This window comes from Triticum dicoccoides, chromosome 2B (genome assembly GCF_002162155.2).
Source record: "Triticum dicoccoides isolate Atlit2015 ecotype Zavitan chromosome 2B, WEW_v2.0, whole genome shotgun sequence".
NCBI classification, from domain to species: domain Eukaryota; kingdom Viridiplantae; phylum Streptophyta; class Magnoliopsida; order Poales; family Poaceae; genus Triticum; species Triticum dicoccoides.
The window spans coordinates 125282621-125299541 of NC_041383.1; the positions used below are offsets into that span (position 1 = coordinate 125282621).

At 42.8% G+C, this 16921-nt stretch overlaps 1 protein-coding gene across 1 annotated transcript; it reads right to left on the bottom strand.

Moving 5' to 3' along the window:
* Nucleotides 1-1621: 1621 nt before the first annotated feature.
* LOC119360638 lies at nucleotides 1622-2453 on the bottom strand. The gene is made up of 2 exons (XM_037626186.1): nucleotides 2085-2453; nucleotides 1622-1834 (listed from the first exon to the last, which is right to left on the bottom strand). Exon 1 carries the CDS (start codon nucleotides 2451-2453, stop codon nucleotides 2088-2090), a length of 366 nt encoding a protein of 121 aa, XP_037482083.1. The 3' UTR covers nucleotides 1622-1834; nucleotides 2085-2087.
* Nucleotides 2454-16921: the final 14468 nt, after the last annotated feature.

A 16921-nucleotide genomic window follows, 5' to 3' on the forward strand; every position in this document is an offset into this window, starting at 1 on the left:
AAAATTCAAAAAAATATATTATTATTTATGTACTGATCTACGTTGGCAAGGCTCACTATAATGCCGCTGCAACTAGATCAGGGAGGGGGATTTTTTAGAATAAGTGTGGGAACGGACAACTATTGTGACTCGGCATATAAAGTGTAATTCTTCTTGGTCCGCATGACAACCTAATTTGGAAAGGCCGAGTGCCTCAAAGGTGCAAATTCAATGTACATGGTAGTTAGCTCATTAATAGCCACTGAATTGCAGAACACCCGATGGTAAAAGATGACATAATCAGTACTTATTTCACATATGGAAGCCATATTGAGCTCACAAGCCCTATATATTCTCATGAATTACACTAAGAGGACCACTGGACAGAGCAAAGCGTGGCAATCCGCACTCCACGGGGCACAAAAGAATGGTATGCATGGGAAACTAGTTGACGAAATTACTTTTCGGGGATAAATAGCAGAATAAGAAAATTTCAATGGATCTAATGGCATCATGTGGCTTGTCTGAATGAAATATAGTTGTCATTATGCAATCATCCCCACAACAGTAGTATTCTTCATGTTTTTTGCACAAGAAGTACCAATATAATTAGAAATAAACATAAATATTTCTTGAAAAATGCTTTTGCCAAATGAATCACTTTTTACGAATAGCTAAAGGGCAGTACACCAAAACCTGTGAAAGAGAATATATCACTACAATATCAACATGTGTGCTCCGAAGGCACTTGTACACAGAAATGAGATGGAACAACACCACATGCAAGTAGATAGTAGCTACTGTTTAAGGTAAGTGTCGACTGCTCTACTGAGTTTACTGACTTGAATAATTGAATTGAGTAAGTAGAAGATACCCAATCACCCAGCCCTTTGAAATTTGAGGCCAAGCACTTACAGTGGATTTCGATGGATAAACTCTTAGCTCCTGAGCTATGGAGACTAATGCACCACTTAAATATTACTCGCTAACATCTATCAACAGCCAAGAAAGAGAACTCTCTTGCAGGACTAACTGGGATGCATGACAGAATGGTTTCATATAAAGTTATAAACAACTTAACTGTTACTCGGGATTCAGAAACTAGAAACCTCATGCTTGTAAGAAAGGTGCTTGCAAACAGTTAAGAAGAGCCAAACGTGTTGTATTTTAATCTCACTATCAGCACAGATAGAAGCAATGCAACGTAAAATTACTATTTCTAGTACATGATATTAATCATTTTGATGATCAGTTCACAACAAAGGCATACAGTAGAACTGCGGCAGTTGGCCACTCAGCACAACTGAAGAGTGAGCCTAACCTCAATGTTTGTCATAAGTGCAAATATGCAACTACCGGAGAGAATAGGAAAACCATCATTGCTTTAACACATATAGCAGTACTCCATGTTAACAAACAACAACCAAGTTTCCTACAGCTAAGAAGAATGATTGCGAATTCACAACACTGTAACTGTTTTCATGTTATTAGGAGACTAATAATGTACACAAAATATACACATATGCTGAAAACAATATGGCTCCTAGATATAGGGAAAGGTACATACCTCAACAGTTTGCGACGTGAGTCATGTTTTTCTTTGACATCTGGTCCTCCCTCCAGTTACCCAGTACTACAGCTGGAATGACAACAAAGCAAGCTATCGCACTTGGAAGTTGGAACCAAATATCCCCACATCCACAATCACAGAACCAATCTTTTTTGACATCATGCATTCCACCAGAGAACCAGCTAAAATTAGCAGGATGAGGAGTGTAGATGCGAACGTTTCAAGGGCTGCAGTGCGGGGAGGATCTCCCCTAATCAACTCCTTGTTGAAAGCTCCGTGGGCTCTCTGAGGAGGACAGCAATTTCAGCAAAACCATAACGAGGGACATGAGTATGGAATGGGTCGAAAATTGAACGATGCAGACAAACACACATGAAACACTACACTACATTCCATTCATATTCCCATCAGGACAACTTGATTAGAATGGCAGACATGTGAATTTTGTTTATGTATTAGTGTAGAGCTCAGCAACTAAGCTTGCTGCCTATCTACTACCGCAATTCAATCGAAGGAAATGTTATTACGACGATACCTTCTAGAACTCTGAACTGGATCCAGATACAGCTGCAACCATGTAGAGCAGGAACTGGCCGCACAGCATCATCGCGCCAATCGCTTGCAAGACAAGGAAGCTGGCCTTGAGAACCCCGCCCGCGAGCGCCTGGAGAAACACGGCGGGGGCGGAGCCCTCGTCCCAGGCGCGGCTCCCCACAACCTTGGTAGCCGCGGCCGCGGAGATGACCCACAGAGTCGCAAAGCCCAGGTAGGGGAGCGCTTCGGCCGCGATGAGCAGGACGCGCCCGAGCGCCAGCGTCAGGGCGTGGACGACACGCGCGAGCGCGAGCACCACGACGACGATCTGCGCCGGCACCGGCGGCGGCGAGGGCTTCACGGCGGCCATCGGGGTGGGGAGCCTTAGCTCCTCGAAGCTTCGGCGCGGGCGGAATGCCGGAGTGGTTGGGTTGGCGCAGCGAGGGGACGGGGGTTTGTGGGAACGGGATTAGCGACGAACAGGGGACCTGGATTTTTAGAGCAGGCCCTGCTATCTTAGCTCTTCAATATCGTTTTAAGATCCGTGCGACACAACTAAGTTTTTATATGAAATTTTCTCTTTTTTGCTTCTTCCACATAGAATATATTTTAAAGTTCAAACCTATGCAGGATGGCAAAGGTTTCTAACTAGAATATAGGATAAATCTTTCAGAATTTTTTGTCCGACATAAATACTAAAAATATGAATTTTTTTAATCAAACAAAACGTATTTTGTATATTTGTGTTTGACAAAAAATCTGAACGATTTGCCCTAGATTCTACTCAGAAAGCTTTGCCACGCTGCATAGTTTTGAACTTCAAGATATATTCTATGTGGGAGAAACAAAAAAGAGAAATGTATTTGCACGAATCTTAAAGCAGAAAATAAATGGCTAGATAGCGAGGCCCTGGGTGCATGTGCTCTAATATATATTTTCGACGAACAGGGGAGGGGGTTTTACTGGGCAGAAATCACATATTTGACGTGAGGACGAAATCAAATCACGATCTAACCTGGTCTCAAAAAAATTTCACATAACAAACCCTTTTGTGTGGCGTCCGACAGCTGGGCGCTGCACTGAACTATGCAGCGCCTTAGGCTCAGGCGTCGCACCCCCGGCCAGCGTGGCAGCCCGGGGCTAGGTGCGGCCCCACACCCAGCCGTGCAGCACCTAAGCGTTAGGCGCCGCACTTGTAATGTGCAGCGCCTAGCGCTTAGGCACTGCACAGTCTGTTTGACACTTAGGGTGGCCCCACCCTCTCTCCCCTCCCACCCCCACCCCACCCAATCCCTACGCCTTGCGGCCCTTCTCTCTTCCCCTCTCCCCCTCTCAAATCCTTCTCAAATCTTGCAAATTCGGAGTATTTGACCGTGGATTTCGAAGCCAACCCCTCCCTTGAGGCAACCTCCTCTGATCCTCTCGTTTTCATCCATAGGAATTGTCGCATTTGCTCAAATCTTGCTAGTTTGGGGAAACCCTAGTTTTGGCATGGATTTGCAAATTTGTGTTGATGTTGGTGTTAGGGGCATGGTTAGACTTCATACTATGCTAGGGTTAGGGTTATGTGTGTTTGATGTTGGTGTTAGGGTTATGATATGGTTAGGGTTGTGGTTATTGTTAAGTGGGGGTTAGGCTTATTGTTTCATATATATGTTAGGGCTTATGTATTACTTGATATATGTGTGTTTTTATTATTGTAGGGATGGGAAGAACATGTGTTTATGTTCATCATGTCGATAAAGAGGCCTTTTTGAAAGGCAATGTTGAGCCGGACCCAGATGAGCTTAACATGGTGTTTGAGAGTAGTCCTAGCTATGCGGATGTCTTGGAACAAGTGAGGAAGGATTTGAATTGGATGGACCCAAGTGATGTTGTTGAGTTCGAGGGAAGGCATAATGTTGGTTTTGGAATGCACATCCGTTGGAAGACAATGCATGTGAACTCGGAGCAACGTTGGGTTGCATACAAGGAGACGGTTGCGGAATCTCTAGACAAGGCTCTTGAGTTATTTGCCTCCAAGAAGGTTGAGTCTAGTTTGCATTTGGATTTGAACCGGAACCCCTCCCCGTTGGTTGCTAGTACTCCCCCACCCATGAACCAAGATCAAGTTAGTGAACCTCATTTGACGCAACAAGTTTGGCTAACATTGAGCCCGGTTTCAAACAACCAAAATGAAGCTTTTGAAGAGGACAATTATGAGTACGAGGAGGATGACAACGAAGTTGATCTCCATGACAACAATGTGGGTGATCTCGAGCAATATCATGTGCAAGAGACAATGGACCAATCCATCCCTTTTTCTCGTGCATATGCATCGGACTCCGATGATGATGGTCCCGATGAAGAAGTTGATGAGGAGGGGTTCACGCCCAAGGAGGCCCAACCATTTAAGAAGGTATTCGGGTGGGATCACAAGACACCATTGTTCAAGGATCTTAGTCTCGTGGATGAAGCCGTTGTAGATGGAGGCAAATGTATATCTCTTGGAGCTAGGCCAAGTTCTCACCGTGATTTGGAAGACGACAAGAACAGGATATATCCTGGTTGTGAGTTTCAATCCTTCTTGAAATTGAAGATGTGGCTCGACAACTACTCGGTTACGCATTATCGTCCACATAAAGTGGCCAACTCGGACGTCAAAGTGCGTTACAGGTTAAATGTGAAGTGCCAAGATGCCCATGGATTGTGCGTGCAAGGCCATGGAAAGGAGGTCCCACTTGGAGCATAGTGAGTTGTACGGCAAGTGACATGTGTCGACACAAGAATGTGGATGGCGAGCTTGTGTACCAACAACACAGACAACTCATGTCCAAGTTCATTACTTACAAGTTATCCAACCAAATATCCACACTTCCAATAATGAGCATCAAGAGTGTCATTGACCTTGTGAAAGCCATCTTCATTACAAGGTGAAGTACAACAAGGCATGGGAGGCGAAGCAAGCCGCATTCAAGATGTCATATGGCAATTGGGAGGAAGCATACAACCGACTCCCTAGGTTGTTGTTAGCTATGGCCGCCACAAACCCATGCATGGTTCACGTGGTTGAGCCTCATGGGCACCAAACATTGATTCACAACGGGAGGACCGTCCGAGTATTTGGTCATGCATTTTGGGCCTTTGAGCAATGCGTGAGGGCTTTTGAGCATTGTCGGCCCGTCATCGCCATTGATGGCACGTTCTTGACGGGACAATACAAGGGCACTTTATTGGTTGCAATAGCAAGTGATGCCAATAACCGGGTGTTACCTTTGGCTTTTGCTTTGGTTGAGGTGGAGAACAATGATAAGTGGGAGTGGTTCTTGCGTCAATTGAGAACAAGGGTATTACCGGCTCAAAGGGAAATTTGTGTCATATCGGATCGCCATCCAGGAATTCTAAATGCGGTGGTGGTTGATGGTGCATGAGGCACTTTTGGGCAAACTTCTATAGGGCATGTGGTATCAAGGAGTTGGCTGATGATCTTCAAGATTGTTGTCTCGCTTTCTCTGACAAGCGGTTCGCCACATTGTTCAATGCATTGCACAGACACAAGAAACTTGACCCCGATGGTCTTGATTTTCTCAATAGGAACATTCTCCAAAGGAATATGTGGGCACGTGCTTTCAATGAAGATGGCCGGAGGTACGGTCAAATGACAAGCAATATGGCAGAATGCTTCAATAAGGTGCGCAAGGGTGTACATGCATTACCCGTGACGGCAATAGTTCAATACACATTTGACAAGATGGATGCATACTTTTTAAAGTAGTCAATGGAGACGGATAAGAAAATTGCTGGTGAGAACAAGCAAAAGCACAAGTACAATTTCCCACCAAAGGTTGAAGAATGGTTGGAATTTCAATCACGAAAGGCGGACTCCCAAGAAGCTGTACTATATGACGACAACGATTGGATGTTTGAAGTGAAAGAGCCTGGAGGAACCACAAACGATGGCCACCAACACGGAGGCTGGGCTTTCAAGGTCTCCCTAACACGGTGTGATTGCACTTGCATGAGGCCGTCCTCGCTTCATCTCCCATGCTCGCACTTGTTAAACGCATCTCGTGTTAGGAATGTGGACGTCAATCACCCTCTTACCGTGTGGGAGTCCGAGTTCTCAATCATGACTGTCAAGAATACATGGGCTCCCCGGTTTCAGCCATACTTGGACCAATCACAATGGCCGGAGTATCATGGAGTTCAACTATGGCCGGACCCTGAATCGAAGGTCGTTAGACGGGGAAGACGTCAGACAAAGCGTTTTAGAGGTGACATGGACGGATGGGGCCGTGGTGCCGGTCGAGAAACCGACACCGGCAAATTCCAAGAGCCTCGTGAGCACTCCCATTGTGGGGGATTGCAATGGTGGGGGACACAACACAAGAACTTGTACCAAACCAAGGAAGAGATCAAAGAAAAATGATGCAAGCACAAGCCAAGCAAATGGTAGCCAACCAAGTCAAACAAGTGCCCAAGTGCCAAACCAATCAAATCAACCAAGCCAACGAGGAACTAGGCAACAAAGAGGGAGTCGACTAGGTCTTAGAAGAGGCCGTGGTGTTGGTAGAGGCCCTGGTGATGGTCTTGGCCGTGGTGATGGTGGTAGAGGCCGTGGTGATGGACTTGGTCGTGGTGTTGGTAGAGGTCGTGGTGATGTTTTTGGCCATGGTGATGGTCTTGGCCGTGGTGGTGGTGGTTTTGACCGTCGTGGTGGTGGTAGAGGCCGTGGTGGTGGTAGAGGCCGCGGTGGTGGTAGAGGTCATGGTGATGGCCTAGGCCTTGGTGGTGGCTATGGTCGTGGTGATGGCCTAGGCCTTGGTGGTGGTCGTAGTGGAGGAATGTTTTCTTGGCTCAATGGACCATTATCGTATGTGACTTACTATTATCTTGTTATTTATGTTGTCATTGTCATTTTGCATAGCGTGACTAACTATTAAGTTGCCATTTCGTAGGTATGGCAACAATGAAGGGGGTGGAGGACACGGAGGGGGGAGGTGAGATGCCGGAAAAAGAAGAAGAAAAAGAAGAGAGGACCTTGCTCGACGCAAAAATGTGTGATAAAATGTGTGCTACTATGTGACCTTGTGAACTAAAATGTGTGGTCCTATGTGCTATGAGTCCTAAATGTGTTTTGGACAAATCTATGTGCTATAGCTTCTTTATGTGTGTATGACAATGTGATTTGGACCATGTATTCTTTCTGTATTTTAGACTACTATATGTGATATCACTTATGATTATTTGACATCTATGTGAACCACAAAACATAAACAACACTTGGTATTTGAAAACAGCAGATAGTGCAACGCCTAAGGGACAGGCGCTGCACTCTACAGTGCAGCGCCGAGACCTTAGGCGCTGCACATCTGGACATGCCAGTCCAGAGAGCAAATGTTAGTTTCCAGTAGCTTTTGCCACCAAAAAACGCTAAGTTAGGGTGCAGCGCCTGAGGCCTAGACGTCACACTACACAGTGCAGCACAGTATAGTGTGACGCCTAGGCCTCAGGAGTTGCACCCTAACCTAGCGTTTTTTGGTGGCAAAAGCTACTGGAAACTAGCATTTGCTCTCTGGACTGGCATGTCCAGATGTGCAGCGCCCAAGGTCTCGGCGCTGCACTATAGAGTGCAGCGCCTGTCCCTTAGGCACTGCAGATAACACACAAGTATATGGGATCGCAACAGTTTTCGAGGGTAGAGTATTCAACCCAAATTTATTGATTTTGACACAAGGGGAGGGAAAGAATATTCTCAAGTATTAACAATTGAGTTGTCAATTCAACTGCACCTGAATAACTTAGTATTTGCAGCAAAGTATTTAGTAGCAAAGTAGTATGGAAGTAAGGGTAGCAATAGCAAAAGTAACAGTAGCAGTTTTGTAGTAATTGTAACAGTAGCGACGGTAAAGTAAATAGGCAAAGCACAATATGTGAAAAGCTCGTAGGCATTGGATCAGTGATGGATGATTATGTTGGATGCGATTCCTCATGTAATAGTTATAACATAGGGTGACACAGACTAGCTCCAATTCATCAATGTAATGTAGGCATGTATTCCGAATATAGTCATACGTGCTTATGGAAAAGAACTTGCATGACATCTTTTGTCCTACCCTCCCGTGGCAGCGGGGTCCTAATGGAAACTAAGGGATATTAAGGCCTCCTTTTAATAGAGAACCGGACCAAAGCGTTAACACTTAGTGAATACATGAACTCCTCAAACTACGGTCGTCACCGATAAGTATCCCGATTATTGTCACTTCGGGGTTAACGGATCATAACACATAATAGGTGACTATAGACTTGCAAGATAGGATCAAGAACTCACATATATTCATGAAAACATAATAGATTCAGATCTGAAATCAAGGCACTCGGGCCCTAGTGACAAGCATTAAGCATAACAACGTCATAGCAACATCAATCTAAGAACATAGTGGATACTAGGGATCAAACCCTAACAAAACTAACTTAATTACATGGTAAATCTCATTCAACCCATCACCGTCCAGCAAGCCTATGATGGAATTACTCACGCACGGCGGTGAGCATCATGAAATTGGTGATGGAGGATGGTTGATGATGACGACGGGGACGGATCCCTCTTCGGAGCCCCGAACGGACTCAAGATCAGTCCTCCCGAGAGGTTTTAGGGTTTGGCGGCGGCTCCTTATCATAAAACGCGATGAACCCTTCTTCTCTTCTTTTTTTCTCCGCGAAAGCAAATATATGGAGTTGGAGTTGAGGTCGGTGGACGTCCAAGGGGCCCATGAGGCAGGGGCACGTGCCCTAGGGGAGGGGGCGCCCCCACCCTCGTGACCAGGGTGTGGGCCCCCAGACGCTAATTCTTTTGCCAGTATTTTTTATTAATTATGAAAAGTTGCTCCGTGGATTTGCATGTCATTCCGAGAACTTTTATTTCTGCACAAAAATAACACCATGGCAATTCTGCTGAAAACAGCGTCAGTACGGGTTAGTTCCATTCAAATCATGCAAGTTAGAGTCCAAAACAAGGGCAAATGTGTTTGGAAAAGTAGATACGACAGAGACGTGTCAACTCCCCCAAGCTTAAACCTTTGCTTGTCCTCAAGCAATTCAGTTGATAAAATGAAAGTGATAAAGAAAAACTTTTACAAACTCTGTTTGCTCTTGTTGTTGTAAATATGTAAAGCTAGCATTCAAGTTTTTAGCAAAGATTATGACTAACCACATTCACAGTAACACTTAGGTCTCATGTTTACTCATATCAATGGCATAATCAACTAGCGAGCAATAATAATAAAACTCGGATGACAACACTTTCTCAAAACAATAATAATATGATATAACAAGATGGTATCTCGCTAGCCCTTTATGAGACCGCAAAACATAAATGCAGAGCACCTTTAAAGATCAAGGACTGGCTAAACATTGTAATTCATGGTAAAAGAGATCCAGTCATAGTCATACCCAATATAAACTAATAGTAATGCATGCAAATGACAACGGTGCTCTCCTGCGGGTGCTTTTCAATAAGAGGGTGATGACTCAACATAAAAGTAAATAGATAGGCCCTTCGCAGAGGGAAGCAGTGATTTGTAGAGGTGCGAGAGCTTGATTTTTAAAACAGAGATAATAGCATTTTGAGCGGTATACTTTCACTGTCAACATAACAACTATGAGATCTTGATATCTTCCATGCTACACACATTATAGGCGGTTCCCAAACAGAATGGTAAAGTTTTATACTCCCCCTCCACCAACAATCATCAATCCATGGCTTGCCCGAAACAACGGGTGCCTCCAACTAACAACAATCCTGGGGGAATTTCGTTTAATTATTTTGATTTGATTTGAGCATGGGACTGGGCATCCTGGTGACCAGCCATTTTCTCGTGAATGAGGAGCGGAGTCCACTCCTCTTGAGATAACCCGCCTAGCATGGAAGATACAGACAGCCCTAGTTGATACATGAGCTATTCGAGCATACAAAACAGAATTTCATTTGAAGGTTTGGAGTTTGGCACATACAAATTTACTTGGAACGGCAGGTAGATACCGCATATAGGAAGGTATGATGGACTCATATGGAATAACTTTGGGGTTTATGGAGTTTGGATGCACAAGCAGTATTCCCGCTTAGTACAAGTGAAGGCTAGAAGAAGACTGGAAAGCGACCAACTGAGAGAGCGATAACAGTCATGAACATGCATTAAAATTAATAGACACTGAGTGCAAGCATGAGTAGGATATAATCCACCACGAACATAAATGTTGTGAAGGCTATGTTGATTCTGTTTCAACTACATGCGTGAACATGTGCCAAGTTGAGTCACTCAGTTCATTCAAAGGAGGATACCACCCTATTATACCACATCACAACCATTTTAATAGCATGTTAGCACGCAAGGTAAACCATTATAAACTCATAGCTAATTAAGCATGGCATAAGCAACTATAATCTCTAATTGTCATTGCAAACATGTTTATTCATAATAGGCTGAATCAGGAACGATTAGCTAATCATATTTATAAAAATAAGAGAGGTCGAGTTCATACCAGCTCCTCTTATCCCAATCATTTCATCATATATCATCATCATTGCCTTTCACTTGCATGACCGAACGGTGTGGATAATAATAATAGTGCACATGCATTGGACTAAGCTGGAATCTGCAAGCATTCATTTCAAGAGAGAAGACAAAGTAATATGGGCTCTTGGTTAAAGTAAATCAATTATGCATATGAGAGCTACTTAGACATTTTCATTATGGTCTTCTCCTCTCGACCCCCAAAGAAAAGAAAAGAAATAAAACTATTTACCCAACAAGCAAAAGAAGAACGAGAAATCTTTTTGAGTTTTTCTTTTAATTATTACTACTACCGACATGGAAATTAAACTAACTATTTTTTTTGGTTTTTCTTAAGGTTTATCTGCCACACAAGAAGAAAACAGGAAAATAAATTAAACTAGCATGGATAGTACAATGAAAGAGTATGAGAACCGACACTAGAATGAGTGTGTGAACATTAAACTTATAAAGGACGCTAGGATAGCAGCCCCTCTCAGGCCATCCACGTGGCCAACAATTGCAAATCGCGTCCAGTTTCACGTTGTTCCCTGCCTAGCCTATGTCGCTGATGGGCGGGCCCTGGGGTTGTGGGTCCATCGATGGGACCCTATAAAGAGTCTCCACTTTCCTTACCCAATCCGCTGCCTCCTCTTCCCCCGACCCTCCCCCAATCCCCGTCTCTTCTTCTCCTTCCAAGTCCGTCTCCGTCGCCTCGCACCTTGGCCGTTCTCCCCGTCCCCAAATGGGCTGCCCATGTATGGCCACTGCTCAGCGTAGCACCACCTCGTCCTCCCTCGTCAGCCGCTGCCGGTCTTCTCGCTGGGGTGGAGGAGTAGGGGATCCCGACAGATCTGACCTGCAAGCAATGGGCGATGGCGGGGGCGCTTGATTCGATCCAGTGCCAGTGCCATGGACCGGTCCGTGCAAGAGAGAGAGGAGGGATAAAGAGAGAGTGAAGAGGAGTGACGGATGACGATAGGAGGGATAAAGAGAGAGGAAATAGGAGAGGGAGTCTCGGCAGCGGACGGGACAGGTCGTCGGCCGGCGTCGGCCTGCGACGGCGAGGTCGCTCGCCCAGCTGCCAAGGAGGGAAAGGCGACGGGACCGACATCCGGGGCGGCGGCGGAACTGTAGGAACTGGCCGAGGTGGTCCTCGCCAAACAAGCGGGTGCTACATCTTGAGCTTGCGTTGGTTTTCCTTGAAGAGGAGAGGGTGATGCAGCACAGTAGCGTAAGTATTTCCCTCAGTTTTTGAGAACCAAGGTATCAATCCAGTAGGAGGCTTCTCAACAAGTCCCACGAACCTACACAAACAAACAAAGAACTCGCAACCAATGCGACAAAGGGGTTGTCAATCCCTTCACGGCCACTTGCGAAAGTGAGATCTGATAGAGATCATATGATAAGATAAATATATTTTTGGTATTTTATAATATAGATGCAGAAAATAAAGATGCAAATAAAAGTAGATTGGAAGCAAATATGATAATAGATAGACCCGGGGGCCATAGGTTTCACTAGAGGCTTCTCTCAAGAGCATAAGTATTACGGTGGGTGAAGAAATTACTGTCAAGCAATTGATAGAAAAGCGAATAATTATGACGTTATCTAGGCATGATCATGTATATAGGCATCACGTCCGCAACAAGTAGACCGACTCCTGCCTGCATCTACTACTATTACTCCACACATCGACCGCTATCCAACATGCATCTAGATTATTAAGTTCATAAGAATAGAGTAACGCATTAAGCAAGATGACATGATGTAGAGGGATAAACTCAAGCAATATGATATAAACCCCATCTTTTTATCCTCGATGGCAACAATACAATACGTGTCTTGCAACCCTTTCTGTCACTAGGTAAGAACACCGCAAGATTGAACCCAAAGCTAAGCACTTCTCCCATGGCAAGAAAGATCAATTTAGTAGGCCAAACCAAACTGATAATTCAAAGAGACTTGCAAAGATAACTCAATCATATAAAAGAATTCAGAGAAGATTCAATTATTATCCATAGATAAATATGATCATAAACCCACAATTCATCGGATCTTGACAAACACACCGCAAAAAGAGATTACATCGAATAGTTCTCCACAAGAGAGGGGGAGAACATTGTATTGAGATCCAAAAAGAGAGAAGAAGCCATCTAGCTAATAACTATGGACCCAAAGGTCTGTGGTAAACTACTCACAACTCATCGGAAGGGCTATGGTGTTGATGTAGAAGCCCTCCGTGGTGGATTCCCCCTCCGGCAGAACGCCGGCGACGGCTCCAAGATGGGATCTTGCGGATACAGAAGGTTACGGCGGTGGAAATTGTATTGTGGTTGCTCCCCGGATGTTTTTGGGGTACGTAGGCTTATATGGGAGGAAGAAGTACGTCGGTGGACGCCCGAGGGGCCCATGAGACTGGGGTCGTGCCCTATAGGGGGGGGGGCGCCCTCCTATCTCGTGGAGGCTCCGATTGTTTCTTGACTTGCACTCCAAGTCCTCTAGATCACGTTCGTTCCAAAAATCACACTTCCGAAGGTTTCATTCTGTTTGGACTCTGTTTGATATTCCTTTTCTTCGAAATACTGAAATAGGCAAAAAAACAGCAATACGGGCTGGGCCTCCAGTTAGTAGGTTAGTCCCAAAAATGATAATAATGTATAAATAAATCCCATAAACATCCAAAACAGGTAATATAATAGCATGGAACAATAAAAAATTATAGATACGTTGGAGACGTATCAAGCATCCCCAAGCTTAATTCCTGCTCGTCCTCGAGTAGGTAAATGATAAAAACATAATTTTTGATGTGGAATGCTACCTAGCATAATTCTTAATATAATTTTATTTATTGTGGCATGAATGTTCAGATCCAAATGATTCAAGATAAAAGTTCATATTGACAAAAGAAATAGCAATAATTCAAGCATACTAATAAAAGCAATCATGTCTTCTCAAAATAACATGGCTAAAGAAAGTTCATCCCTACAAAATCATATAGTTAGGCTATGCTTGATTTTCGTCACACAAACATGTTCCCAACTTCTATATCCCCGATGACAAGCCAAGCAATTGTTTCGTACTTAAATAATCTCAAACTTTTTCAACCTTCATGCAATACATGAGCGTGAGCCATGGATATAGCACTATGGGTGGAATAGAGTAATGATTGGGGATTGTGTGGAGAAGACAAAAAAGGAGAAAGTCTCACATTAACGAGGATAATCAACGGGCTATGGAGATGCCCATCAATTGATGTCAACATGAGGAGTAGGGATCTCCATGCAACGGATGCACTAGAGCTATAAATGAATGAAAGCTCAACAAAAGAAAACTAGTGGGTGTGCATCCAACTTGCTTGCTCATGAAGACCTAGGGCATTTGAGGAAGCCCATCGTAGGAATATACAAGCCAAGTTCTATAACGAAAAATTCCCACTAACATATGAAAGTGACAACCTATGAGACTCTCTACATGAAGAACATGGTGCTACTTTGAAGCACAATATATGAGACTCAATAAAAACAAGGTGCTACTTTGAAGCACAAGTGTGGAAAAAGAGATAGTAGTATTGCCCTTTTTATTTATTTTCTTTTTTTTCTTTTTCTTTTTTTTTCTTTTGGCCTTTTTTTGGCCTTTCCCCTTTTTTTCTTTTTGTGCAATGCTCTAATAATGATGATCATCACACTTCTATTGATTACAATACATGAATTACAACTCGAAACTAGAACAAGATATGACTCTATATGAATGCCTCCGGCGGTGTACCAGGATGGTGCAATGAATCAAGACTGACATGTATGAAAAATAATGCATGGTGGCTTTGCCACAAATACGATGTCAACTACATGATCATGCAATGGCAATATGACAAAAGTAATGTATGTCATGATGATGATAAACGGAACAGTGGAAAGTTGCATGGCAATATATCTCGGAATGGCTATGGAAATGCCATAAATAGGTAGGTATGGTGGCTGTTTTGAGGAAGATATAAGGAGGTTTATGTGTGATAGAGCGTATCATATCACGGGGTTTGGATGCACCGGCGAAGTTTGCACCAACTCTCAAGGTGAGAAAGGGCAATGCACGGTACCGAAGAGGCTAGCAATGATGGAAAGGTAAAAGTGTGTATATTCCATGGACTTAACATTAGTCAAAAGAACCCATATACTTATTGCAAAAATCTAGAAGTCATCAAAAACCAAGCACTATGTACATGCTCCTAGGGGGATAGATTGGTAGGAAAAGACCATCGCTCGTCCCCGACCGCCACTCATAAGGATGCACAAGCCAGGTACACTTCATGCTTCAAATTTGTTACACAACTTTAACCATACGTGCATGCTACGGGACTTTCTAACTTCAACACAAGCATTCCTTAAATTCATAATCACCCAACTAGCATGACTTTAATATCACTATCTCCCTATCTCAAAATAATCATCAAGTATCAAGTTGATCATAGCATCCAATTCACTTCCTATGATAGTTTTTATTATACCCAACTTGGATGCTCATCATTCTAGGACCAATTTATAACCATAGCAAATACCATGCTGTTCTAAAAGACTCTCAAAATAATATAAGTGAAGCATGAGAGACTAGCAATTTCTTCAAAATTAATCCACCGCCATGCTCTAAAAGATATAAGTGAAGCACTAGAGCAAAAACTATCAAGCTCAAAAGATATAAGTGAAGCACATAGAGTATTCTAATAAATTTTCAAGCAAATAGGCTTCTCCCAAAAGGTGTGTTACAGAAAGTATGATTGTAGTAAACTAACAAGCAAATACCAATATAATACATGACGCTCCAAGCAAAACACATATCATGTGGTAAATAAAAATATAGCTCCAAGTAAAGTTACCAATGAACGAAGACGAAAGAGGGGATGCCTTCCGGAGGCATCCCCAAGCTTAGGCTTTTGGCTATTCTTGAATATCTTGGGGTGCCTTGGGCATCCCCAATCTTAGGCTCTTGCCACCCTTTATTCTATAGTACATAAAAGCTTTACCCAAAACTTGAAAACTTCAGAACACAAAACTCAACAGGAAATCTTATAAGCTCCATTAGTGAAAGAAAACAAAACCACCACATAAGGTACTGTAATGAACTCATTCTTTATTTAAATTGGTGTTAAACCTACTGTATTCCAAGTTCTCTATGGTTCATACCCTTACATACTAGCCATAGATGCATCAAAATAAGCAAACAACACACGAAAAACAGAATCTGTCAAAAACAGAACAGTCTGTAGCAATCTATAACTAACGCAAACTTCTGGAACTCTAAAAATCCTACCAAAATAGGACGTCCTAAAAAATTTTTTTATTGAACAGAATAAAAAAGAATCAATGCAAAAGTTCGTTCCTGTGATTTATTGAATTTCTTCTCGTGAGTGCAAAGTTTCTGTTTTTCAGCAGAATCAAATCAACTCATATCATAGGTTATCCTATAGGTTCTACTTGGCACAAACACTAAATAAAACATGAAAACACATATAAACAGAAATTAGAAACAAAATTTAACAATAAACAGGAACAAAAAACAAAAAACATAAAGAAAATTGGGTTGCCTCCCAACTAGCGCTATCGTTTAACGCCCCTAGCTAGGCATAAAAAGCGAAGATAGATCTAAGTAGTGCCATCTTTGGCACTTGGTTCATAAGTAGCTCGCATGATAGATTCATAAGGTAATTTGAATTTCTTTCTTGGAAAGTGCTCCATGCCTTTCTTTAATGGAAATTGGAATCTAATATTCCCTTTCTTCATATCAATAATCGCACCAATCGTTCTAAGGAAAGGTCTACCAAGAATAATAGGGCAAGAAAGATTGCAATCTATATCAAGAACGATAAAATCAATGGGCACCAAATTTCTATTTGCAACAATAAGGACATCATTGATTCTTTCTATTGGCTTTTTAATGGTGGAATCCGCAAGATGCAAATTTAAAAAGCAATCATCAAGATCATGGAAACCTAGAATATCACATAAAGTTTTCGAGATCGTGGAAACACTAGCACCCAAATCACACAAAGCAAAACACTCATGATCTTTAATTTTAATTTTAATAGTAGGTTCCCACTCATCATTAAGTTTTCTAGGTATAGAAACTTCCAAATTAAGTTTTTCATCAAAGGATTGCATCAAGGCATCAACGATATGTTTGGTAAAAGCTTTATTTTGACTATAAGCATGTGGAGAATTAACAACGGATTGCAACAAGGAAATACAACTTTCTAAAGAACAATTATCATAATCAAATTCCTTGAAATCCGAGATAGTGGGTTCAATACTATTTA

Excerpts from the sequence above, each read along its gene's own strand:
- LOC119360638 (XM_037626186.1), bottom strand. The coding sequence starts at position 2,453 with ATGGCCGCCGTGAAGCCCTCGCCGCCGCCGGTGCCGGCGCAGATCGTC.